A 25400-nucleotide genomic window follows, 5' to 3' on the forward strand; every position below is an offset into this window, starting at 1 on the left:
GTTATGTCTCGAGGCCGGCGGTTACGGGGTGCCGCCGGCCGCGCTCCGGTGGCGAAGCTGCTTCTGTAAAGGACCGATTCCCTCGACCCCCCCCCCCTCCCCTCACCCCGGACCCCAAACTCCCCACTCACACCGGTGTAGCGGGAGGGAAAATGGGTGACACCGCCGTAACCCACGGGCCCGGTGAGTGTGCGGCGGAACGACGAGGGAGAAGCGACGAGCTGCGGCCTACGGATGTGCACCCACCAGAAACGCGCGGATAAAGGGGAAGCTTGGTGTTTCCATGGAAACGGGCCTGGCGGTGGGATGCTGCCCCTCCCCCCCCCATTCCCACTCATGCTGCTGCAGCTCTTCCAAAACAAGTACCAAATGACGCAATCTCTTGAGTGCAATATCCCACTTTGAGCATCACACTGCAGCCCTGGGTTTCCCTTCATCTGAGGGGACAACCAGTCAGTCAGGCAAATTGATGGTTCGGTTTGATGGTGCATCAAAGTTTGGGTCAATGGTGCACCGTATCCAGTCTTAATGGAGCGGATATGCAACTCCTGACCAGACTGTCACTGAAGAGGTTACAACCGTAGAACTACTGAAAAAAATTATTCAGGTCAGAAGGGGGGCCATTGGGCCCATCTTGTCCATGCCAACCAAAGTCATAGAGAGATGTACAACATGGAAACAGACCCTTCAGTCCAACCCGTCCATGCCAACCAGATTTCCCAACCCAATCAGCCCCATCTGCCAGCACCCGGCCCATATACCTCCAAACCCTTCCTATTCATAGACCCATCCAGATGTATTTTAAATGTTGCAATTGTACCAGCCACCATCACATCCTCTGGCAGTTCATTCCATACATGTACCACCTGCTGTGTGAAAAGGTTGCCCCTTAGGTCTCTTTTATATCTTTCCCCTCTCACCCTAAACCTATGCCCTCTAGTTCTGGACTCCCCAACCCAGGGAAAAGACTTTGTCTATTTATCTTGTCCATTCCCCTCATAATTTTGTAAACCTCTATAAGGTCACCCCTCAGATTTCCTTTCTGGTCCTGTCTTCCCACACACAGGCACCAAAGCCCTGCAGCTGACCAACCAGGTGCCTGTAAAAAACGTGTGAGGGTCTTTGCCTTCAGCAGTAACTCAGGCAGCGAATTCCCGAGACCCATCACCCCCTGCAGTTTTTCCTTACGTCTCGTCTTATCCTTCTCCCACTCAGCTTGCATCTCTGACCCCCTGGTTTTCAAACTCTCTGCCAAGAGAAATGGGTTCCTCCTGCCTTCTCTCTCTCTACACCTCACAATTTTGTTGACTTCCATCATGTCACCCCTCAGCTTTCTCTACGCCAAGGAAACCAACCCCAAGCTCTCCAACCTCTCCTCATAGCAACACTTCTTCAGTTCAGGCAACATTCTACCAAGTCTTCTTTGCACTTTCTCCAGAGCAATTCCATCCTTCCTGTAATATGGTGACCAGAACCGCACACAATATTCCAGTTGTGGCCTCACCAGTATCTCATAATTTCATCATTATATCCATACTTTTGAATTCTGTACCTCTGTCAACAAATGAGTGCATTCTTTATGTCTTTTTTCCAATCTTATCTACCTGTACTGCTACACTTAGGGACCTGTGTACTTGCATACCAAGATCTCTCATTTCAACTTCACCTCTCAGTATATTACCTTTTATTGTATGTTCCCTTTTCCTGTTTGATCTCCCTAAATGCAATATCTCACACTTATAAGACCACAAGACATTGGAGCAGAAATTAGGCCATTGAGCCCACCAGGTCTGCTCCACCATTCAATCATGGCTGATGAGTTTCTCACCCCCATTCTCCCACTTTCTCCCCATAACTTTTGATCCCCATGACCACCAAGAACCTATCTATTTCCACCTTAAATACACTCAATCACTTCTGTGGCACTGAATTCTATAGATTCACCACTGTCTGATGGAAAAAGTTTCCTCTTATCTATGTTATAAAAGGTCTTCTGTTTACTCCAAGGCTGTGCCCTCAGGACCTCATCTCTTCTACCAATAGAAACATCTTCCCAACATCAACTCTGTTCAGGTCATTAAGTATTCTGTAAGTTTCAATTAGATCCCCCTTAATCCTTCTAAACTCCATCGAGTTGAACTCCATCTGCCACTTTCCTGCCCACCCATCTATATTATTTTGGAGCTTACAGATGTCCTCTGCACTCTCCACAACATGGCCAACTTTTGTGTCTGCAAATTTCCAAATTGTGCCTCCCATGTTCAAGTCCAAATCATTAATGTACAAAACCAACAGCAGGAATCCAAATACTGAGCCCTGTGGAACATCAAATGAAACAGCTTTCTGTTCACAAAGGCGGTCATCGACTATTACCCTTCGTTTCCTGTTACTAAGCCAATTTGACACATTACCCTGTCCTCCATGGCATTTACTTTTTCGACCCTGTGGAACAATCTGCCCTGTGGAACATTGTGAAACAGCTTAGTAAAATCTTCAATGTAGACAACATCTACTGCACTCCCCTCTTTGATTCTTATCACTTTCTCAAATAATTCAATCAAATTTGGAAGGCATGACATTCCCTTCAGAAAACCATGTTGACTATCTGTGACTAGTCCATGCCTTTTTAAGTAAATGTTATTGTATTCCAGCGAGACTGTCCCAACTGACACAGTGCAGCTGAAGTGCACCATCAAACCAAGTCTTCAGACCGCCATCCAGTCTCCCAGTTGGCGCAAGATTTAAATTCCTTTTCTCCAAACACCAGTGTGACTGTGTCAATGGTGCTGTCTAATGTATTTCTCGATTGACTGGAATAGTCCTTGAAGTAAAAACAATGACTGCAGATGCTGAATAGTCCTTGATGCAGTGGCATTCAGAAGAATACATGATCTAACTGAAGCTGAAAAGATTGTGTGAGGATCTGACCAGTTACAGGACTATGCTGGAGCAGTAACAGTTAGGGGAAGGAATTTGAAGGGTCTCGTGGAGCCGAAATATAAAGATAAGGTCATGTATGGATTGACATTGATTAACATTTAAATTTGATGCTTGGTAAGATGTGGACAGCAGACTGAGTGGTGAATAGCAGTGTTGCAAAAAGAGCTTTGTACAAGTTGTCTATTGAAAAAAATGTGGAAAGGAGCTTTAGCAGCTGATGGTTGAGGCGGAAATTAAGGCTGGCCATGTTGTGGAGTTGGAAAGCATCTGTATTTTGGAGGATGTTGTTCAGAATTGAAGCTTGGAATTGAGCACCATACCAAATGTAAAGATTCAGATTCAAGTTAGTGGAGTTTGTTGGGTGAGGGCAAAGCCAATGGCTTCAGTTTTCCATATGTTTGAAATGAGTGGATGGCTGGCAAATGGTTTGAAATCCACACTACCCCACCCCTTCATCAAACTGTCTTGTACATGGATCCAGTGTTTTTTTTCAGCAACTGTACAAAAACTGTTGTACATGATGATCCTTGCCAGCATGAAATAGTTTGTTTCCCAACCTCAAAACAAAAGTGACTGATCATCAATTTTACTTTCTGACTCATTGCTCTAACCAGACAGCAACAAGCAAGACTTTTGGGCCCATCCTGTCTGTCTACCAGCTTTTTCCTAAGAATGCATGTCACCCTTTAGTTCATTCCCCATCATTCTGCAGATATTGTAGCTAGTGTTGGCACCTTGTTCCAGATTTGTCTTTATGAGTCAAAACACATTAATGGTACCTTGTAAATATACTTGTGTTGTGTGGAAAATCACCAGTCTCATTGTCAGAATTGGATTCAACGACAGAGTTTATAGTATAAAGAAACCGGAGCTCCGGTAAGAGAAAGATGCTCATCAGCACGGCTGTCAGCTGTGACCCTCCTCTGACTCTCTGAGCACGTCATGATATTTTATACATTTTGTGGTACAATAGTTCGATATCGAGCCTTTGTTTGTTCAGCATGGTTTGTTTACAGAAAACATTACAAAATCATTGTCAGTTTCAGTGGTCATGATCATTCTTCCTGAGAAGGAAGATTGTTTTACATTACTGCAGATCTGAAGTACGAACACTTTTATACAAGCAGTCCCAGGTAGTTAATATTTCTACTGTAGTTGGTGGCTGGACTCACATTTTGGTGGGCACTAGCCTGATGTGTATTCTGTCTTCCACCTGCCTTAAACTAATCTGTGTCTGTTGTGTCAGTATCCTGTTAGCCTCAGGCAGTATGTGTGTATACTTTTTTCCATGTAATGGCTCAGTGGCCATCTTGTGTGGTAAGTGATCAATTAATTTATGTCTCAGCAGCCAACTTGTTTCTGTGTCCCGTGTCAGCATGCCCCGTGTCAACTCCCACTTCAATTGTCATCAGTTATGATGTGCTGATATGCTTAAACTAATCCCAATAATTGTTAATTAGCAACTTTTAAAATTTTTAACATACAACTGAAGTTTGGGAAGACAATTTATCTTGTTTCACAATTCAAGCAATCTTGTTTTGTCAGCTGTACACATGGCTGAAACCCATGCCAACGCTGATTGTAACATTCTTGTGAGCCATATATTTGATAAATTGTATAAGTGAGCTTTGGAAGAACTTTGGACTTAACTGATTTGCTCAAGTTTAGTCATGGTTTCTTTATCAAGTCATGACAACTTCCTTTTCAGCAAAGTGATAACAGCAGTGAGAATGCACCACCTTGAAATTGAGATAGAATGTGTGTAATTCTCACACCTTTGTTTAAAAGTGGCTGCCAATATATTTTTTCAACATGGTGTGGAAATCAAATTATTGTTGAGGAATTCTTTGTGAAAGGAACAATAACTTTGAAGTTGCATATAATTTTGAATTCAAGTTTTAGAAGTATAGTGGTGGAGTGACTCAAGTGAGGATTATGATTTTGAACCTGTAGATTTAAAGCTAAAAAAAAATCAATTTTTTCTTAATATTTTCCCCATTTTGTTGTTATGTATCATATCATTAGCTGGTGTAACCTTTAAGTGTTTGCATAACTCAGTTTTACATCTTTTTTCTGGTTTGCAATTGTTCTAATATGCAATGTTTCTCTTGCAGATGATTTGATTTGGATTGTAATGGCGGAGTTCAGCATCAGCTTTTATGTTCCTTGTCATGTGGATATTGTTTACTCTGCTGCACCAAAATATGTGTCATCTCTTGTGGGAAGACAGAATTAAACCCAGCACAATTCTTGCATTCCATTTTGAATCAGACTACTGTGGCATAATACATGCAAAAGGGAACGAGAAAGAGTCAGTATCGTCAACAGCTGGTGATTATACCTGGTCTCAGTCTGAGCAACAGTATTTGTTCTCCGTGGTGAGGGAGAGGAATGACAATCAAGTACCTGACGTAGGTCCGTACTGACCCCTACTGGCTATGTATAAAATAAGCATTGAGTGAGGAAGCATGTAGACTGAATAATGACCCCATTCATCATCAACATTCACTGTCTAAACTCAGCACATATTGATAACAAGTGCTCTGTGACCTGAATGTTAAATCAGGAATTTGGTACAAGTGGGAATTTGGTGCAGAGGGAGAAGCATCAGCCTTTTATTATCTCTGCCATTGTGGTTTGGTTAGATATTCAGCATTTCTGTAAACAATATATCTCAAAAATGATGATGGATTTCACCAAAGCTTGGCATGCAAATAACATATGCACGAAGGAATAACGGATTAGTTTTTGGGAGAGGTCTGGGTTTATATTGGTTTATCTGAAGTCTCCTCAGTGAGGTGAAAGCTCCTCAGCAGAGATTTCTCTTTTTAGTTTTGTAGTTACAGAATTTCAACCTAGCAGGGAAAACCGTAAGTAGGAACTGTATTATTGCCCTAATACTTAGTTTACACAGTATGTGCTTTACTGAGTGCCCTGTTCACACACTCTTGTTCTCCCTCCAGCAGTTAGTAAGTGTGTGATTGGGACAAAGTTGTATTACTCTAACTAAATTAATAGCTAATTGACTCTAAATAAATAATATCATGATTTGGAACATTTTGCTTTCCATCCTTCCCACTCAACCTACCCCTCACTCACTTTGATGGTTTGCATTGCCAAAAATGATAGTATCCACTGGGCAGCATGAGTGTTCAAATGGTGATAAGTTGACATGCAAAAACAAAAAATAAGTTAATGATTAATTGTGGGATAGCCTTTTGTTTGCAATAACACTTCCAGATATTAATAATAAAAAGATCTGGAGGGGTCTCCTTTGGTGCAGTGGTAGTGTCCCTACCTTGATACCAGGACACCATCTCTTGCAGAGGTGTATACCAACATTGGTGAATAAGTGGATTAGAAAATGTGTAGAAAATCTTGCAAGGACTGGTCATGTCCCATGACTGTAGTGTGTGAAAATCTGTGAAATTCATGGCAATACAGACAACTGTATCTACAGCAACTGACTGCAGCTTGAGCAACTGAGGCTCAGAATTGTTGAGTTTGAGTGTCAGTTTCATACGTTGGAGAACATCAGGGAGAGGAAGCATGACATGGACACTCTATTCCAGGAGGTATTTGAGTTAACCAAATGTCAGGGATGGAAGATGTGACAGTGAATCAGGGAACAATGGGTATCCATTGAGTCATAATGGAGGAGTCTCAACAACAGATTGTTCCCAAAAGGTTTGAGGTTCTTGCTAACTTTTCCAGATGAGAACATGGACTGCAAGGTGAATGAGCAAACAGACCGTGACACTGTTCAAGTGGGCAAGCAGAAAGCAACGTGCAGTGACCATCACCAGTATATCAGGGGAATAAACACCATTCTGTACAGGAGAATGCAGAAGCTCCAAAGGTTTGGTGCTTGGCCAATGTTAAAGTATAGGGAAAAAACTCCTTGTGATTGGAGATTCAAGTGGAATGGGGCGGTGAGGATTCAGTTGTCAGGATCCATATTGAACCAAGGTAAGAGGTAGAATTGGAAATAATTTTAAATGTGCCAGTCCAAATTAAAATGCACAAACTCAGTGGTAGTAATCCCTGACTGTTACTTGAGCCAGGCACCAATTGGAATTGTGTGAAGCCGATCCGAAAAATAAATGCATGGCTGAAAGAATGGCATAGGAACAGAGCACTTGAATTCATTCTACTTGAGCACAAGCACTTGAGAAAATAGGAACTACTTTGTTGGAATTTACTCAACTTAAACTGGGCTCGGATCAGTGTTCCAGTGAATTATAATTTGGACCATGGATGAAGTTTTAAACTAACTCAGGTGAGGGGAGGGTTCAGACAACAATGTACCAGTGTTGTAATGCCAAGCAAAGTAAGAAAGCATCAAGAGTTTATCACCCGAGAAATTGAGTTATCTGTGACGTTCTTGAATATACAACCTTCTTTCATTTCTCTATTTGTTCCCACTGTGCTTTCTTGACAGAGAAACAAAATTGTTGATACAAAATGTTCCTGCTTTATGCTCACTGTTTGCTGTCTTTTTTATGTCACAGCAGTTTTTAACTTTAAGGTTATTAACTGACTCCAGGAGTTCCAAAATATCCATTTGACATTGTGTTTTGCTTTGTTCTTATTTGCCACAGACTTCCAGTTCTGTGGTCTTCATGGACAAAGACCTTTCCCTCAGTGCAGCTGCTTAGAAATTCCTTTTCTAACCTCACAGTTAGATTTAAGCTGCTCCACTGTGAAACCCAGCCTGCGTCCCCACCTACCCTGTGACCCACTTCTCTCCAGTTTTCCTGTCCACTCTCTGTTGTTAGCTTTGAAGACCCTGTTTTATGTTGTTAAGACCATTTTAGCTCTTGCACCCTTTCTGATGCCTGAAGTGCTCGTCCCATCTAGTGACAGAAGCTGGTGGTGCAGATAGTCCATGACGTTGGCAGCCGACATTGACCAATATCTGTCACTAGATGGAGCTGATTCAATCTGAAATTAAATGGTTAATTTTCAACAGTTATTTACAATGTTTTCATTTATATTGCGTTTCTTAAAAGGCAAATTTTTAAAGACTTGTTTTCGTTCTTCATGTTCGCTGTTAGAAACATACAGCATTTCAATTCCAAGTTTAAGGCTTTTTGCAGAGAAAATTGCTGTACACTTGTTTTGTGTATTTGGTGATTTGTTTCATTTTGCAAGTTATTTCATATGGGAATAAAAAACAAAGAACAGTACAGTATAGGAACAGGCACTTCAGCCCTCCAAGCCTGTTCCACCACATTTTGTCCTTCTATACCAAAAGTGTCTTTACTTGGAGGATCTGAATTCCTCTCTGCCCTTCCTATTCATATACTTCTGCAGGTGCTCCTTGCATGCTGCTCTTGTATCTGCTTCCACACCCTCCTCTAGCAGCACATTCCAGACACTTACCAAGTTTTGTGTGAAAAATGTGCCTCACACATCTCTTTTAAACTTCACCCCTCACACCTTGAACTTGTGTCCCCTGATAATTGACCTGTCCATCTTGGGGAAAAGCCTCATATTTTCCGCTGTATCCATGCTATTCACAATCATAAAGACATCTATGAGATTGCCCCTTAACCTCCTGCATTCCAGTGAAAACAAACCCAGTCTATCCAACCTTTTGTCAATGCTAAGATCCCCCCATACCAGGCAACATCTTGGAAAATCTTTTCTGTACCCTCTCCAAAGCATCTACATCCTTCTTTTCGTGTGGTGACCAGAACTGTTCGCAATATTTGAAGTGTGCCCTAACTATAGTTCTATAAAAACTGCAACATAACTTGTTGAACTTATTCAACGCCCCTTTCAAAGAAGGCAAGCATGCCATTAGCATTTTTACTACCTTATCTTCCTGCACTGCCACCTTCAGTAGTCTGTGGACCTGCATACCCAGATCCGTCTGCATATCAGTATTCCTAAGGGTTCTATCATTCACTGTATAATTTCAACCTGCACTTCACCTTCCAAAATGCATCACCTCAGATTTGTCTCCAACTGATTAAACTCCAACTGATCTGTATGGTTTGACAATCCTCACAATACGTAACTCCATCAATCATTGTATCATCCGCAAACTTAATAATTAGACTTAATAATTTTTGTCCAAATCATTTCTGTAAATCATGAACAACAGAGGTCCCAGTACTGATCCCTGTGGAACACCACTTGTCACAGCCCTTCATTCTGAAAAGCATCCTGCTACCCCTCCCCTCTGTCTCCTATGACTAAGCCAGTTCTGTATCTATGTTGCCAGCTCACCCCAATAACACCTTTTAGACTAGTTTGCCATGGGGGACCTTGTCAAAGGATTTACTGAAGTCCATGAAGACAACATGGACTTTTCCTTCATCAATCATCTTCATCACCTCCTCAAAAAACTTGATCAAGTTAGTAATGCACGATCTCCCCTGCACAAAACCATGCCGTCTATCACTACTAACTTCATTGCTTCGAAATGCATATAGATCTTGTCCCTGAGAAACTTTTTCAATAACTTCCCTATCACCGACATGAGACTCACAGGCCTGTAATTTCCTGGATTATCCCTGCTACCCTTCTTAAATAATGGGACAATATTGGCTATTCTACAGTCCTCTGGGACCTCACGTGTAGCCGAAGAAAATACAAAGATGTCTGTCAATGCTCCAGCAATTTGTTCTCTTGCCTCACTCAGCATTCTGGGATAGATCCTCTCAGGACCCGGGAACCTATCTACCCTATACTTCTTAAGACACACACCTCTTCCTTTTAAAGGAACTTGGCTTAGAAACTTGACCCTCCCTTCCCTGAGAAATATGTAATCCTACACATTTACACTCTAGTATTTCAATCTATGCATTATTTGTAACATTTAAGGTGGCTGAGTAAGCTACTGAACAGCAGGGGTCCCAGCTTTTGCCTGTTTCCTCGTTTTCTTTTTTCTTGTACTTACCTCCTGTGAAGAGCTCGGTTGCAGCAACTAAGCCCAGCGCAGACTCATGGCAGGAGATTCCACTAAGATGGCGGCAGAGGAGTTGGCAGAGAGGTAAGCTTGGGACCCAGTATCGGCATCGACGGTTGCTATGTCAGTGGAGGCAAAGTCAGTGGTGTAGGCCCAGTGGTGAACGATGGTACCTGAAGATCAGCAACTACAATATTGGTTGTGTTTAGCACTGACATTGGCGGAATGGACATCATGGCGATGTTGGCGGAGATGGCAGCATCTGCGGGGTGTCTGAATTAGAGATGTTGGGCTTCAGCTGCTGTAATGCAGTAGGCCCGATTTGGTACTGCTGGAATGGACTGTGATGCTAGGGCAATGCCCGGAGCCCGAAGTGGCGAACCCCACCCCCACCCGGTTCTTCTGTGGAACACAAGAAGGAAGATGACTGTTTTTACTTATACTTAAGTCCTATTTTTAATTTCAATTTTGTATCTGTTTATCTTCTGAAAGTCAAAATGGTGCTGGATCATATTGTATTTTTAACAAAAATAAGTGAAAAATGTAAGTGACAATAAATCATTCATTCAATTTTCTGGGCAGAAAAATATCCACAAGAACATAATTCTCGTTGGTATTATATGATGTTCAGGAATTCAACCTAAACTTTACATTGGAACTTAGTCTATATCCCTGAAGGATATATTTTGAGCAGTGCTTTACATATTGAGGAGACATATTTGAACGTATTGCCAACAATTTCTGTGTGAATGGAATCTTTGCACGAGAGTTGTGTTGATGATCCGATCCAGCAAGAAATGTATACTCTCTTTATTGACTAAGTGCTAACAGAAAATTACTTTTAAAATTTATAATGTTTTCCATTTGAAAACAGAATTATCACTGAAATACTTCTGCATTTTTTGTTCTTATGATGTTTTCTGCCAAATCCCTGTTCTCATCCTGAAGCTATTGACTCCATCCTTATCACTGTTCATTGCTTGTTCTCATACAGGTCATGGCTGGACGATAATCAGGAATAGCCAATAGCCAAGTTTCCTTTGCTTACCATCACAATGATCAAAGTCTTGCTAGCTTCGCTGTTGTGAACCAGCAATTGATCCAAGTTCATTCCTGACTATGGTTTCAAAATCATGAACTACCATCTGATTTGTTGAATTTAACACTGCCTCAATGACATTGTGTATTCTCAAGATGTTAATTTTTGTAAATAGCTGCATTACTGTATTCTTATCATTTAGGAATACATGCTGTACTTGCTGAGGAAATGGCTTATTTCAGCCCAAGTTTACTTACCTCTGTTGCCAAATCAAGGTAAGATAATGAATTCTTGTTTTAAATGAAAAAAAAGAGAAAATGTCAGCTTAGAAACCTTGTGAATCAGTTGGATTCTAATGAGATAAATGATCAATATCAGATCTAGGAGATTGCCTAGATTTATACTCTAAAATAAGATTGATAATCCTTTGTCTGGAGTGATGTGTAGGCTAGATTAGGTGAGGGTGACAGTTTTCCTTCCCTTAGAGACATTTATAAACCATAAGGGTTTTGATGACAATCTGAAGTTGTTACACAGTTGCCTTTAAGGCATGCAATAGAATTCACATTTGATTATTGGATTCAAACTTATGTTCCAGAACATTAATCTGAAATTCTTGATTATTAGTCCCATGACATTACTACTTTACCACCATCTCCCCTAAAATGTGAATTCTAGCAATAATTGTTGGTATTTCTTACTCAGTGCAGTCATTCCCTGGCTGTAAGATGGCATGAACATTAATTCCTGAATGTCAGTCTTGTTGCAAGTTGGCATTTGTTACCTCATTATTAGCAGAATTGTGAATGGAGCTGGACACCATGGAATTGTCAGCTAACTGTTTGCACTTATGTAGGAAAATCATGGGTGAAACACCAGTGTGTGATTGGACCAAAGAGATTTTCCACAGTTGGTTCATTGGGATTTAGAGGCAGTTGTGCAGGAGGTACCACAGACCCTGGTCCTGCCTGACAGATCCAATGTACTCGATACCTGTGAGGACAAGGAGAAAGTTAATAGCAAGTACAGTGACAGTGCACATGGCTCCGAAGGCTGTCTCAGTTGGTCATGACAGGGTGCAGGTAGGGAAAACAATAGAATTGGAACTTACCAAGAATAATTAAGGTGATAGCTAGCCTTCTCTGCAGCCAAGAATCCTGAAGGATGTGTCACCTACCTTGCATCAGAGTGAGGGACATCACACAGTAGCTGGACACAAATTTGGAAATGGCAGGGATAAGTGCAGTTCTTGTGGTCTATCATGGAATGGTAAAGTAAGTAGGAGGATTGAGCAGGTTCTGTGCAAAGAGTATCAAGACTTAGACTCCAGATTAAAAACCTAGAGTGTTATTTCCAGATTCACATGTAATTTGATGTAGGAGCATGCAGATCAAGAGAATTAAGGTGTGGTGAAAGAGCTGAAGTGTGAATGAGGAATTTCTTTTCACTGACTTTTGGCAGCAGTTGAAACAGGAAGGAGCTGGACCAGTGGTATTGGCTCCCGTGAACCAGGGTGGGACTTGTGTTCTGGCAGAGAAAGGCTTTCAAGGAGTAAGGCAGCAGGAAGAATCTGTCATCAGTCAAATTATAAACAAAGGAGAACACAGGAAAGAATTAATGGATTCTAATGGAAGAAAAATATTACATTTCAAGAATGGGTGTCACAATCAGTTCAACGTAGATTTAGAGAAAATGCAACTAAAAACAAATTAAATGTCTGAACAGCAATGTGTAGTATCCATAATACAATAGAATGGTGCAGTGGTGATGTCCCTCCCTCTCAGTCACAAGACCTGGGTCAAGTCCTATCTGCTCCAGTAAATGTATTTCAAAGAACCAGGCTTAATGAACATTACAGAAACTTGTTAACAGAAATATCATGATTGGGTCTTAAACACTGCAGGATACAAGATATTTTGGGACATGGAGTGGCTGCTGTTATTCACAATAACATAATGGCGGCTGCGAAAAAGGATGCAGTGATCAGCATGACAGTAATTGGATTCATATTGGACCCAGATCAAAGATCACAGTTTGAGGTGTAGTACAGAAACATAATGGGAGATAGTGAAAGAAATACATAGACAATTTAGAAAGTTATGTAAACGTCATCAAACAATAATCATGGGTGATTTCAATTATCCTTATATTAACTAGACTGAAGATTTAAGCAAATGAGACAAGATAATGGCATATCCATTGTGTGTACAGAACTACTGCCTCACCCAACCAATCACAACCCAGCAAGGAAAGTTTAACTATTGGGTCTGGTTACTGAGTATGAACCAGAATAATTTAGTTAAGTATGGGAGCATTTGTCCATGATATAATTCATTCAATGACAAAAATATCTTTTAAAAAAAACAAATTTCCACATTGGAGACAAGCTGAGTTTGAAGGGCTGGGATGAGAACTTAAGAAAATAATATGGGCAACGAGCTTGGCAAACAGCAATGCAAAGCAACAATGGGGGAGGGGGCATTCCAAACAGGATAAACATATGCTAAATACTAAACACCAAGAACATACATTTATCATTTGTATGGTTCCATAGATGAATAAAGTCAGAAAGGAACAACTGAGGTTTAGGGAAGAAGCATGCATCAAGTGCACAGGGAGCAAAAAAATGCATATTGATAGAAAATGTGACAAGTTTACGAGAGAAGTAAAAGAAAAGTGGATAGTAATGAGGAACAATAAAATTGTGAAATATTTTACAACAAAAGGAGTATGTGATGGTAATGAGACCATTAAGGAATAGTCTGGATTATTCCACAGATAACGACAGACAGATAGCAGAAATGTTTCACATGTTTGGTGTCATTGTTTGCCAGGGATAGAACAGGAAACATGACATTAATGCTGAGACGAGTAATTAAGTCATTTTAAAAAAAATAAGAATGCAGTGAACTCAAAGAGGCAAGAGGCTTTAGTTGACATGGATGGCATCCAGATATTTAAATGAATTAAAGAAAGAGATAACATAGATATTACTATCCATATTTAATAATAGATAGTAAATATATAATTCCACAGAACTAGCAGATAGCTAATGCAATTCCTTTATTTTTGTTAAGGGAAACAGTATGTCCAGGCAAGTTAAGAACAAAAAAAACCCCAAGAACTGCAAATGCTGGAAATCAAACAAAAACAGAAATTGCTGGAAAAATGTAGCAGGTCTGGCAGCATTTGTGAAGAGAAAACAGTGTTAATGTTCTGGGGTCATTGACCCTTCTTCAATACTATAGTTCCAAACCTGTCCTTCAGTTCCGAAGAAGGGTCAATGGACCCAAAACATTAACTCCTCTTTCTCTCCACAATTACAAACCAGTCAGTTTAACATTGGTTAGAAGAAAAATAAATGAAACCCGAAGGAAGATAAGAAGAGGAGAACACCTGTAAGTGGGAAATATAATAATGAACAGTCTATACTGACAAACTTTATTTAATTTTGTTAAGATGGTAGGGTAGGATACAGTAGATGTGCTTAATTTGCATTTTCAAAAAGTTTTCAATAATTTGCCTCAGAATCAACTGAGGAATGAGATCAGAAAACATGGAGTTGGGAATAAGTTGAAGCTGTGGATTGCTTGCTGGCTTCAAAGCTGAAAGCAAAGTTCTGGGACTAAATGGCACTGATTAGTAGGAGTAAAATTGGTGTCTCACAAAGCTGGGACTGAGGCTGTTCACTTTTCACAGAAGCGGTTTGGACGTTGGAATTAAAATGAAATTTCTAAATTTGTGCATTGCACCATATTAGACATAACAAGTGTTCTCCAAGTACATAATAAAATATTTTTCTGTGTTGAAATGTCACTGTTAGTAATATACATTTCAAAATGTAATGCTTTTTATTTAAAAACAGAGGAATGTGCTGTTTCACACATAGCAATTTATGGGCTTCAGTTGTGGTTCTCCAGGTCCATGATTTTCATTCAAACAGACTATATCCCAGAGTTAAAGGACTTGGGAGGACCTGGCCTCTTCTCTCCTGCAGTTTACCACACTCTCCTTTCATACCTAAGTGCAAATACCACCCGTCGGTTCGGTTTCTTAAAGTGAATAAAGATTCTTCCGACAAAAATGAACATACACCAGAGTCTGAGGCAGAAGAATCACTTTCCCAGACAACTGAAAAGGTTGTTGTGAAGCCAACCTGGAAGCAGAAAATTATAAGTGAACTGAAACACTACTACAACGGATTCCGATTACTTTGGATTGACACAAAGGTGGCAGTGAGGATCCTGTCAAGGTTATTTGTTGGACATCGGCTTACCCGGAGAGAGAGGCGAAGGGTAGGTAGGATTTTACAGCTGCAATTCATTTCAAAACATTTTTACCTGTTTGTTTGTGGTAAAATTCGGGTTTTCTAAGTATCCTTTTTCTTCCACTCCTGTTCTGAAGTACTGAGTATCTTCCTTGAAGACTGCACCAGCATGGTCATTGTGCACATATCAGCTGAGAGAATAGCAAGTCCTACCCTTGCTGTAATACTCATGCATTTTGTCTTGTGTAAATTCTTCCAGCTTATACGAACATGTGTTGACCTCTTCCGCCTACTTCCATTCATGATCTTTCTGATTGTGCCATTTATGGAATTTCTGCTGCCAGTTGTTCTGAAATTGTTTCCAGGGATGCTGCCATCTACATTTGAGACAAAAATGTCAAAGGTTGGTGGGATTATTTCTGTACAAGTTTTCAGTTTGATGAAATACTTTTATGATCAAAAGCCTGCACAGTGCCACCAGCTAAGGATGGGCCAGCTGCTCAAAGTGACAAAATAAAAGGTGCCATTTGGGGAGAATGAGTTACTGAGAGAAGACTGGAGCAGAAAGTGGAAGAGATAGCACGCAAAAGGGTTATGCCACACAAAACTTTACCGCTCTCAAATGCCAGGTAGTAAGAATCGGCTGAGGAATTCTGTCTCTCTGATTAAATTCCTTCCACTAAGGTAATTTCGGTTCAGCCAATCTCCACATAGTGAAAAAGCAGGTGAACTATCGAGCATAATGCAGTCCAACTGAAAAAAATGCTGGCTGACAAGTGCCATTTCAGACAAGTCAGGCTTCCCTGTTCAAAGAAAATTTACAATGATGATTAGTCTTGCACCTAATAATATTTAAGAATAGGCTGAGCAGGTTTTCAACATTACAGACAGTTAGAATATTCATGCAAAGCTGCACTTTTTATTCGTTCTGAAAAGTTGCAAATAAGAGCACTTTGATCATGATGCCAGATGTCTCATAAACTACAGTTCCATAATTGAGGTAAAATACATGCAAGAACTTCATCTCATTGGATTTGATCATTTCTTTTCCTAGGAAGAAAATCAGAGAAATACCTTGGCAGCAAAACTTGAGGTTGCAAAATTTCTCCAAGAAACTATTGCAGAAATGGCTAAAAGAAATAAAGCAAAAGGTGGAGAGGCAACCAAACAGTTTTCTTCCTATGTACAGAAGGTTTGCTTCAAACATTCATGCATATCTCATATTGTGAAACAGCTGCCACATAATTCCATAAAAAGGCTGGTTTGACCATTAGAAATTACCTTGCACTGTACACTTTCTAATAGCTGGCTGAATGGAGGCATGAGCAGAGGGTTGTCTTTGTCCTAGGGGATGCTCAAAAATTAAATTGTTTAAATGCTGATCTTAAAGGGGAGAGAAAGAAAGCACATGAATGTTTTTTTTGTTTTAGCATTTTGAAGGCTTGGCTCAAGTAACCCCAAACACCAACTCCTGAAGCATTCTACTCACTCTGCTCCAGTCTGAGAAACAAATATTCACACATCATTTGAAAATTCATAAGAACTATAAGACCATCGGGATAGGTACCTCAAGCCTGTTCTGCCATTCAGTTGAATCATGGCTGATCTGACATTGCACACATCCATTTTCCTGTATTTTCCCCATAACCCTTGATTCCCCTACTGATGGAGAATCTATCTTTCTCAGCTTTAAATACACACCAGGACACTGGCCACACAGCTCTGTGTGGCAAGGAATTCTAAAGACTCAGTACTCTGAGAGAAGAAATTCCTCCTCATCCCAGTCTTAAATTGGTTCCCCTTCATTCTGTGACTATTCCTTCTGGTCCCATGAGGGGAAACGTACTTTCAGTATTTATCCTGTCAAGTCCCTTAAAAATCCTATGTGTTTCAATGAGATCACCTCACATTTTTCAAACCTCCAGGAGCAGCAGTAAGAAATTCAGCCCCTTGTGCCTATTTCATATGATGATGGGTGATCTCCTCTATGCCTCAAGTCCACTTTCCTGTCCACTTCCATAACCTTTAACCCATTATAAATTAAAAATCTATCCTCTTGTTTAACGTATTCATTGTCCCAATGTCCATCACTCTAGATTTTAAAGATCTATGACCTTTTGACAGAAGTAATTCCTCTTCATCTCTATTTTAAGTCTGACATCCCTCACCATAAATCTATGACCTCTCATTCATGATTTCCAACAAGGAGAAACATCAACTCGCGCCCCTTGCTTTGTCAGTCCAGTTTAGCATCTCATGTGCATAGCCTTCATTGGTTTTATTTTTGTCATTTCATGTCACCTGACTAGTTATCTGGAACCCCAAGCTCATTGTCTGGGACATGGGTTCAAATCCTGTTATGGCAGATTGTGAAATCTGAAAAAAGCTCTGGGTGTAAACATCTGGCCTAATGGCAACCATGCAACCATTGTCAAGAAACTCATCAAGTTTACAAGTGTCATTAAGGGAATGGAATCTGCCATCCTTGCCTTGTCCAGCCAACATGTGACTCCAGACTCTCAAACTCTTAACTGCCCTCTGGGTAATTAGGTTTAAGCAGTAAATGCTGGTGAAGCCAGTGACATGTACAGAACCATGAATTAATAAAAATGACTGATGAATTGAGGTGACTTTAGGGCAGGTGTATCTTTGAACAGCTGAATAAACTTTTTCTTTGGCAAAGTTACTTTTCAAATCTCTTGTCCAATTTGGATTGTATCTATCTGTTCAACAAAGCAAAAATTGCCATTCTTTGCCAAGTTATTGATTGGGTTTTAAGATTTTCATGATATTGTTGTTCTACACATGATCAAAAACATTTAAAATTATCAGAAGAACAATAATCATGTTGGTTGCAGCTGCTATTTATAGTAAATCCATAATGTAGTGTCATTGGTACTTCTGTTTTATGACTGGTCTTTATTGCTGTGCAGGCATATGACACAATAAGGTACATTTATGAGAACAATTTGGCAGATGTGCACAGCATGAGGTTTCTATAACAGTTGCTCTAACATCTGCTGCAGATAGCAGATTTTTCTAGCACAAAGCAACAAACTTGAAAAACAATCGTAAAATGGACCAAAACACTTCTATTGATTTGAACAATATATTTAAATAATTCACGCAAGTTCTTCCTCCCTGACTCCGGTTGGGAGTGGATTTAATTTTCAACCATACTTATTTGTAATATTTGACCTTATTAGTCCACTATATTTGGAAATTTGTTGAAATGTGTGCATTTTTTAAAAAAAATAGACATTGCCCTCATTTGCTCCTCATTCAGCACAAACTAATTTCAGGACAGTTCACATACTATTGTCAGGCAAATGTCTCAAATTCCATTTTGGTTTGTGTGTAAAAATGCACATTAAATTCTACAAAACGTTAATTTTTCAGACAATGTTTGAACAATGAAAACCCAATTTATTACTTTGAATACATATCAAATCAATTTGAATTAACTTACATTTTATAAAAGGGAATAGTGAAATTTATGAAGCTGAATATTTGATTACCTGTCCAAATTTTCAAGGTCCGTCGCTCAGGAGAAAGTCCAAGCACGCAGGACATAGTGCGTTTCTCCAAGCACTTCGAAGATGAGTTGACACTGGAGCACCTGACCCGTCCTCAGCTGGTGGCCCTGTGCAGGCTTTTGGAACTCCAACCTTTCGGCACAAACAACCTGCTTCGCTTCCAGCTTCAAATGGAACTGAGGTCCATAAAAGCAGATGATGAAGTAAGTATAAAATTAAAGACATTATTGTATAGTTATGAAGGCAAAGATTATAGCTTTCTAGCAAGCTACTATCCACGATTTAAAACAAAAGTTGAACTTGCAGCTTTAAAACAGTTAACACTTCTATAATTTTAACGAAAATGTTGACACTGATTTGTTATAAGAACTGAATCACAAAGCAGTTGAATCTTCTGTGTAAAATAATTTTTTTGTGGAGTTCAGTAATTGGTCATCCCTATTGTGCCTATAAATTACAGATGATCGCTGAAGAAGGATGTGAATTTTTGACTGTGTCAGAACTGCAGGCAGCATGCAGAGCAAGGGGAATGAGATCATTAGGATTGACAGAGAAACAGCTCCAAGATCAGCTCAAACAGGTGATGGATATGGTAGAATTGTGCACAATTGCAATGTCTTTGTGACAACAAAATGCAAATGAAACAACAAGTAAAGCCATTTATAACATATTAAAGTAGTTATCCTTGAAAACTCCCAACTATTTGACCTGGATACAACCTCTTAATATTGCTTATCAGCCAAGGTCCATCGGATTTAGCAAATGGGAGTAACTCAGGCCAGAAACTAATTAGGGCCATTTTCATACTTCCTTTGATGTGATACACAACACTGCCTTTCCAGGTGCAATGCTTTTCACACATTGTGACCACATCATCCCTGTATAAATCAATATGAAGATCTAAATACAGGTGTGATATAACCTTGTCATACATGTCATTGGAAGGCCAAATGGATTTCTGTTTCCAAGCATTAGAATATGTTCTCTAGCACAAATATTTACAGTATACCGTATGAAGTACAATTTCTCAAAAGAAGCAGTAAGAACATAATTTCTTTTTTGATTCCTCTTAATTGCAGTTCTGATGTTTAGTTTCTCCACATAAAAGTACAACTTGACAAGTAAATCAACTTCTTTTTCTGCAGTGGCTTCAGTTGCATCTGAAAGAAAACGTACCTCCATCATTGCTACTGTTGTCTCGCGCTATGTACCTGACTGATATCAAACCAAAAACTGTTGTACAGAAAGTGCCAAAAATTGAGGTGACCTTTCTTCTTGCATGAATTTCTTTCCAAGTTTGTATTAGTATTTAAGTTGAACTTGTTGTAAATAGCAGATCAGTGAAGGCAACAACAACAGAAAATGCTGGAGAGATTCAGCAGATCTGGCACCATCTTTAGAGACAGAAATTTAGTTAATGGACTTGAAATCTGCTGTGTTTCTCCAGCAGTGTTTGAATCTGTTTCAGATTTCCAATTTCTGCAGGATTTTCCTTATATTCCAGTGAAGGCAAATAGGATGCACAAAGATAATGCAACATGTTGCATGTTCCAGCTCTTCATTTAAACATTTTCAATAGGCACTGTTCTTTATTCATTGAGGGGATGTGGACTTTGCTAGCTGGGCGATATTTATTGCCCAGCCCCCAAGCTGCTCTTTGGAAGCTGATGGTGAGCTGCCTTCTTGAATTTCTGTCGCCTCCTTTGTGTAGGTACATGAACAGTGTTGTTGCAGGGAGAGAGTTGCAGCAATATGGCCAAATAACTCGGAAGGAAAGGATATATGGGTTCTGCCGATTGGAAGTACCAGCTGTGCGATAACAACGCATGTGACTGTTCTTAATATGGGTCCCAAACTATAAATTTACCCAGAGTCAAGGTGAGACTTGTAAAATAATCAGGCAAGTCACTTTAAGCACCTGGCACATCTGTTCAAATCCACTTGAGGTTGCTTTCAGAGGGGCCTTTAAGTAGATTGTTCAATTCTGGCAGGATAACTGAGGTTTGAGAGGTCAAGAATATGAGTTATCGTTTTTCTACAAGGAATGTCAGTAGTTTGCAGATGCATATTTAGTGAACACCTAGTTAAATACAATTCAACAAGATGCAATCAGTTTAATACCACGTATATCTGTTGTGGACTTTACATTCCAGCTGGGCATTACTGGTACCCTGAAGAAAGAACCAGAGGAACAACCCAAGGGAAAAACCACCACTGAACCATCAACCCCGCCATCTTCAGATTCATTGTCTGACTTGACACCAACATTGAAAAACGTGAAGGTATGAATGTGACTTATTGGGTTTGATCAGCATTCATCTCTGCTCAGTTTGTTGATGACAAAGAACACTTTTGAAGACAAGATCCAAGACAGATTGGGCATTGTCAGGAGACATTGGGTGCCCAGATAATACTGCAGCTCTGAGCTGGGCAAGACTGGATGCCTCAGCTCCTACACTTTATCCAAGCAAAAGGAGGGGCAGAGATTGGGGCACTCTCTCATCTCCTGCTCTCTCTGAAACAGAAATTACATGGTACAGGACACAGTGGGTACCGAGCTCCTTCCCTTGCTCTGAGCTGCAGAAGATTGGGGGTGGAGGCAGCTGCTCTGAGCCAGGGAATGGGCATATGGCAGAAGATGGTGGGCATTTAACTCCTGCTCTAAGTTGTCCTAGGCACGGACTGGAGGCGTGTGTGAATCTGTTGAGATAGTGGCAGCAAGGTTACATCTCCCAAGCTGCTGGAGTTTGCTGCCTCCTCGGTGAGCAGAAGTTCACAAACATCCAGAGTTTATTCTCTTGAATCTCATTGTGACTGGCTTCTGGCCACAGTTCTGCTCCTTTGGTTAGAGACAAAAAGCCTGCAGATGCTGGAATCAAGGGTTGACAACAGGGGACTGGAAGAGCACAGCAAGCCAAGCAGCATCAGGAAGTGGGGACGTTGATGTCTTGAGCCGAAACATTGACTTGTCCACCTCCTGATGTTGTCCAGCTTGCTGTGTTCTTCCAACCTCCTGCTGCAGTTCTGCTCCTGGCTGACTTTATCCAATGTTCTTTCTAATCTCTGCCATTTCTCAGTCTACAGATAGAGAAGAGGCCCAAAAAACTAAGGCCTCTGCAAATGGTTCAGGATGAACAAAGTCAGAAAAACTGGAGAAAGGGACAACCTCCTCATGCCAGAGTACTTGTCATCTCAGTTGATCCATATTAGGACAACTCCACCAAATGGACACTTTTGAGGACTTTTGATACCATTGTCGCTGTTGATGCTTCTATAATGTACTGAGGGTGCAAACACTTAGCAGATGGCTTGGTAATAAGCACACAAATGCTTGAACCAAAGAGCACACATTTGAACAAGGAAAGGTAATGTGATTAAGACAAGATTCTGTACGTAGAGTACAGGTTTGTCTTATTTGCTGCAGGACAGTGATGCTGGGGTGTAACTAGGGAAAGCTTCTTCTTCAATGCACAGTCACACCCTGTGCAAAACAGTGTGAATATTTTGAAATATAGTTATGGCACTAGTACAGGGAAAAACACAAACCTACACAGACAGTGCAGCTTGGTGATTTTTTTCCTGTGATCTCTGATGTGATTATATTTATAGCAGTAACAGCAGATACCAACCAAAGTGATCAGCACAGGACCACACTAACTGTACACTGGTGTATCCCACCATGGCATGTGGCATGATCGAGGTGCTGATAAAATACTGTCAAGAATAAAACCAACTGGGACTATACAGGAGCTTTATGCTGAGACTAAAAAGATAACACTTTTAACTTATTTACCTGGTGTTTGTTGATATTTGAACAAAGCACAGCACGTATCATTTCTTCACCCTTGCAGAAGTCCACAGTTTTCTTAATCCATCACTGAAGACATCACCATATTTTATAATACTGCCTATCATGTTTAAAATCAGTTGCTCTCGCTTTGTGACTTTCCCAAGCAGCACAAACATCTGCCTCCCCCCTTCCAGATGCTGTTGGGAGCAGAGAGAATTGGCCCTGGAGAAATCCAAGCAACTGTTTATTCCCCATGCTCCAAAAACGACAAAGAGAAAAAGGACAAACATCTTTAAGAAAATGCCAACACATTGTTGTGGTCTTTTGAAAGATGTGCAATTGAAATGGGTGGACTCATACCTGTTCAGCTGCAACACTGGAGATCCAAAGGTCCACGGAGAAACTGAGCATCCTTCCATCACAGAGTGAAGATGAAGCATCGGACATTCAGCTTTTGGAGGGGTCAACTCGATTGGTTATTTTGTTCATGCCTTTCGTTATGTCAATGATCAGAATTGCAGTTCTCAAATGCAATCACGCAGTCACTGAAGATAGTGAAACAAATTTCTATCAATACCTAAACTTACTGTTTGAATTCTAGCTATTTACTCTTGTTTCCATGTCTTTTTAAAAAATAAAATGGTGACCCTGATTACTGCTGAGTCACATGGTCAGCACTTAATGTCATCTGGTGAAAGGACATGAAAATCTTTAGAATAATCCATTCCACTGTCTTCCGAAGCAGACAAAAAAAAAGAAATATTGTTAGTCCACCATGACGTCCTGAGCTGGAACAACCTTCAGTGAATGGCATTCTGTAGAACACAATAAAAGCAGTCAATGGCATTCAGCACAGATGACCCACCCTGAAGTCAAAGCCTTTGTGCTTGGTTAGCTGTTGGTCAGACAGAGAGAACTACCTGTATGACACTATCAAATATCCACAAGGGTGAAGGACACAGAAACAGGTTCTGTTTACACATCACCAGAATCACAACTTCATCTCTGACCATTTAAAAACTATCTCAGCTCCAAACGCAGGGCGAGAAAGAATATTATAACATAATGTCTGAAACCTGACCACCTCTGACCATTTTGTGTTTAAACAGACGTAGGTTGCCGACTCCTTGACAACTGTGCTGCCAGAGGTCAAGAATTATGGGTTGTCAGCAGGAAGATGGAGATTCGACCACAGTACAACGATCATGATCTGACTGAATGGTGGAGCAGGCCCGAAAAACTAGAATGGCCAAACCTTGCTCCAAAGTCCCATAATCTTGTTTTCCTATGTAAGGAGAACTGTCAGTCACTTTGCACATTTGTTTTCAAGATCCGGGTAAACCTAATGACTGAAAAGGAGGAGATGACAGAGCTAAAGACAAAGGGAAATTTCTTCAGCTTTTGGAAGGCCCACAGGAATTTTTCAGGCTAATTTCCCTCACTGTCTCACCATCCCCACCACCAAATGTCTTTCGTAAAGGCCATCCTGGGCTTAGGAGCAGAACCCATCCCCATATCACCAGGAAAGCACAGCAGGTTAGGCAACATCCGAGGTGCAGGAGAATCGAAGTTTCGGGCATAAGCCCGAATGAATCCCGATGAAGGGCTTATGCCCGAAAAGTCAATTCTACTGCTCCTTGGATGCTGCCTGACCTGTTGTGCTTTCTCAGCAACACACTCTCGATTCTGATCTCCAACATCTGCTGTCCTCACTTTCTCCCATGTCACCAGGATCAAGTTGAAACTCTGAGGCCCCTTGTAACAATTGGAAGCTGACTCCTAGGCAAGAATCTACAGGGCAAAAATCAGTGCCACTGCACAATCAACACTCTGCAGCACACTGGGGGACCTAAACTTACTGGTTTCTCAATTTAAAAAAAAACTTCAGCTGCCATCTCTCTGTTTCAGCTTTCATGCCACAAAGTTGTAATGATTTAAAATGCTAATTTTAGACCCACTCTTCCATTTGTCCAAACTGGATGTAAAAATTGCTGCTCCTGAGATGTCATTAGTTAATACCGGCACAATATTATTACCAAATCTTGGATAACCTACTTTCTAGTTGCTTCCATACCATGTTGATATAAGAACTTCTCACACAAGCATTCCAAGAAATCTGCACTTCCCAACTGATTTTTTTTCCAATTTTGAAAGGTTAAAATCATCCGTGAATTATTGCTGTCCCTTTTTCACAAGCGTCCATTAATAATTCTTATTTATTTTGAAATACATTGTGGTTACTGTTAGGGGACCTATAAACAATTCCTATTAATGACTTCTATTACAACCCCAGCTAATGTTGCTCCTGGACAAGTGAGGGCTTCGAATGAAATCTGGCTTAATCAATCATATTTTGGTTTTCTTTCACTTTAATTTGGCGGTCTTTCATTGAAACCTAAGCACAAAAGGTTCCAGATGTGGTTGAAACAAACAAAAGTTTATTAAGCACATTAAAAACAAACAAACAAAACAAGCAATCCAAATACAGTCATTTGAAAGATTGCAAAGCACTCAGCAAATAAAATCTCATGTACTATCCAGCATCATCATTTCATGTATATCCAAAATGTAGCACAATTTTAGGTTTTGACTGAATTGTTTCTTCTCCATCTTTGTCCTGTGAGTTGTGAGGCCATTCCCTTGACACAACTGACAGGTTAGATTTCTTCAGTATTTTAATGATCCTCAAAACTGTAACCGATTCTTCCTGATCTGGAAATTTTAAAAACTCTCCTCCAACACCGTGCTAACTTATTTTAACTGCTGTGAAGAATTTCCTTTCTTACAAGAGACCATACTTGCTTCTGACTCCATTTAGGTTCCTTCAAGTTGAATTTTGCTCATCCTTGATTCTGCTATGGTGTGGAGATGCTGGTGTTGGACTGGATTGAACCAGGGCAAAAATCACA

At 40.3% G+C, this 25400-nt stretch overlaps 1 protein-coding gene across 6 annotated transcripts; it reads left to right on the forward strand.

The window, feature by feature from the left end:
• Positions 1–23136, forward strand: letm2 (leucine zipper-EF-hand containing transmembrane protein 2). 6 transcript variants are annotated; one of them, XM_072554121.1, is made up of 11 exons: positions 1–183; positions 5055–5355; positions 11101–11173; positions 14764–15193; positions 15425–15568; positions 16220–16357; positions 18701–18904; positions 19162–19281; positions 19847–19963; positions 20855–20983; positions 21779–23136. In XM_072554121.1, exons 2-11 carry the CDS (start codon positions 5100–5102, stop codon positions 21833–21835), a joined length of 1668 nt encoding a protein of 555 aa, XP_072410222.1. In that variant the 5' UTR covers positions 1–183; positions 5055–5099; the 3' UTR covers positions 21836–23136. The 6 variants fall into 6 exon arrangements, with proteins under 6 accessions (XP_072410222.1, XP_072410223.1, XP_072410225.1 ...); XM_072554122.1 differs by having other exon boundaries at positions 14842–15193; XM_072554124.1 differs by lacking the exon at positions 16220–16357.
• Positions 23137–25400: the final 2264 nt, after the last annotated feature.

This window comes from Chiloscyllium punctatum, chromosome 35, assembly GCF_047496795.1.
Source record: "Chiloscyllium punctatum isolate Juve2018m chromosome 35, sChiPun1.3, whole genome shotgun sequence".
In the NCBI taxonomy this organism is placed as follows: Eukaryota; Metazoa; Chordata; class Chondrichthyes; order Orectolobiformes; family Hemiscylliidae; genus Chiloscyllium; species Chiloscyllium punctatum.

Bases quoted from the DNA above. Each gene is read 5' to 3' on its own strand.
- letm2 (XM_072554121.1), top strand. From the start codon at position 5,100: ATGTTCCTTGTCATGTGGATATTGTTTACTCTGCTGCACCAAAATATG. The intron at 11,174-14,763 runs GTAAGATAATGA...ATTTAAAAACAG, and splicing joins ACCTCTGTTGCCAAATCAAG to AGGAATGTGCTGTTTCACAC. The intron at 18,905-19,161 runs GTAAGTATAAAA...TATAAATTACAG, and splicing joins CCATAAAAGCAGATGATGAA to ATGATCGCTGAAGAAGGATG.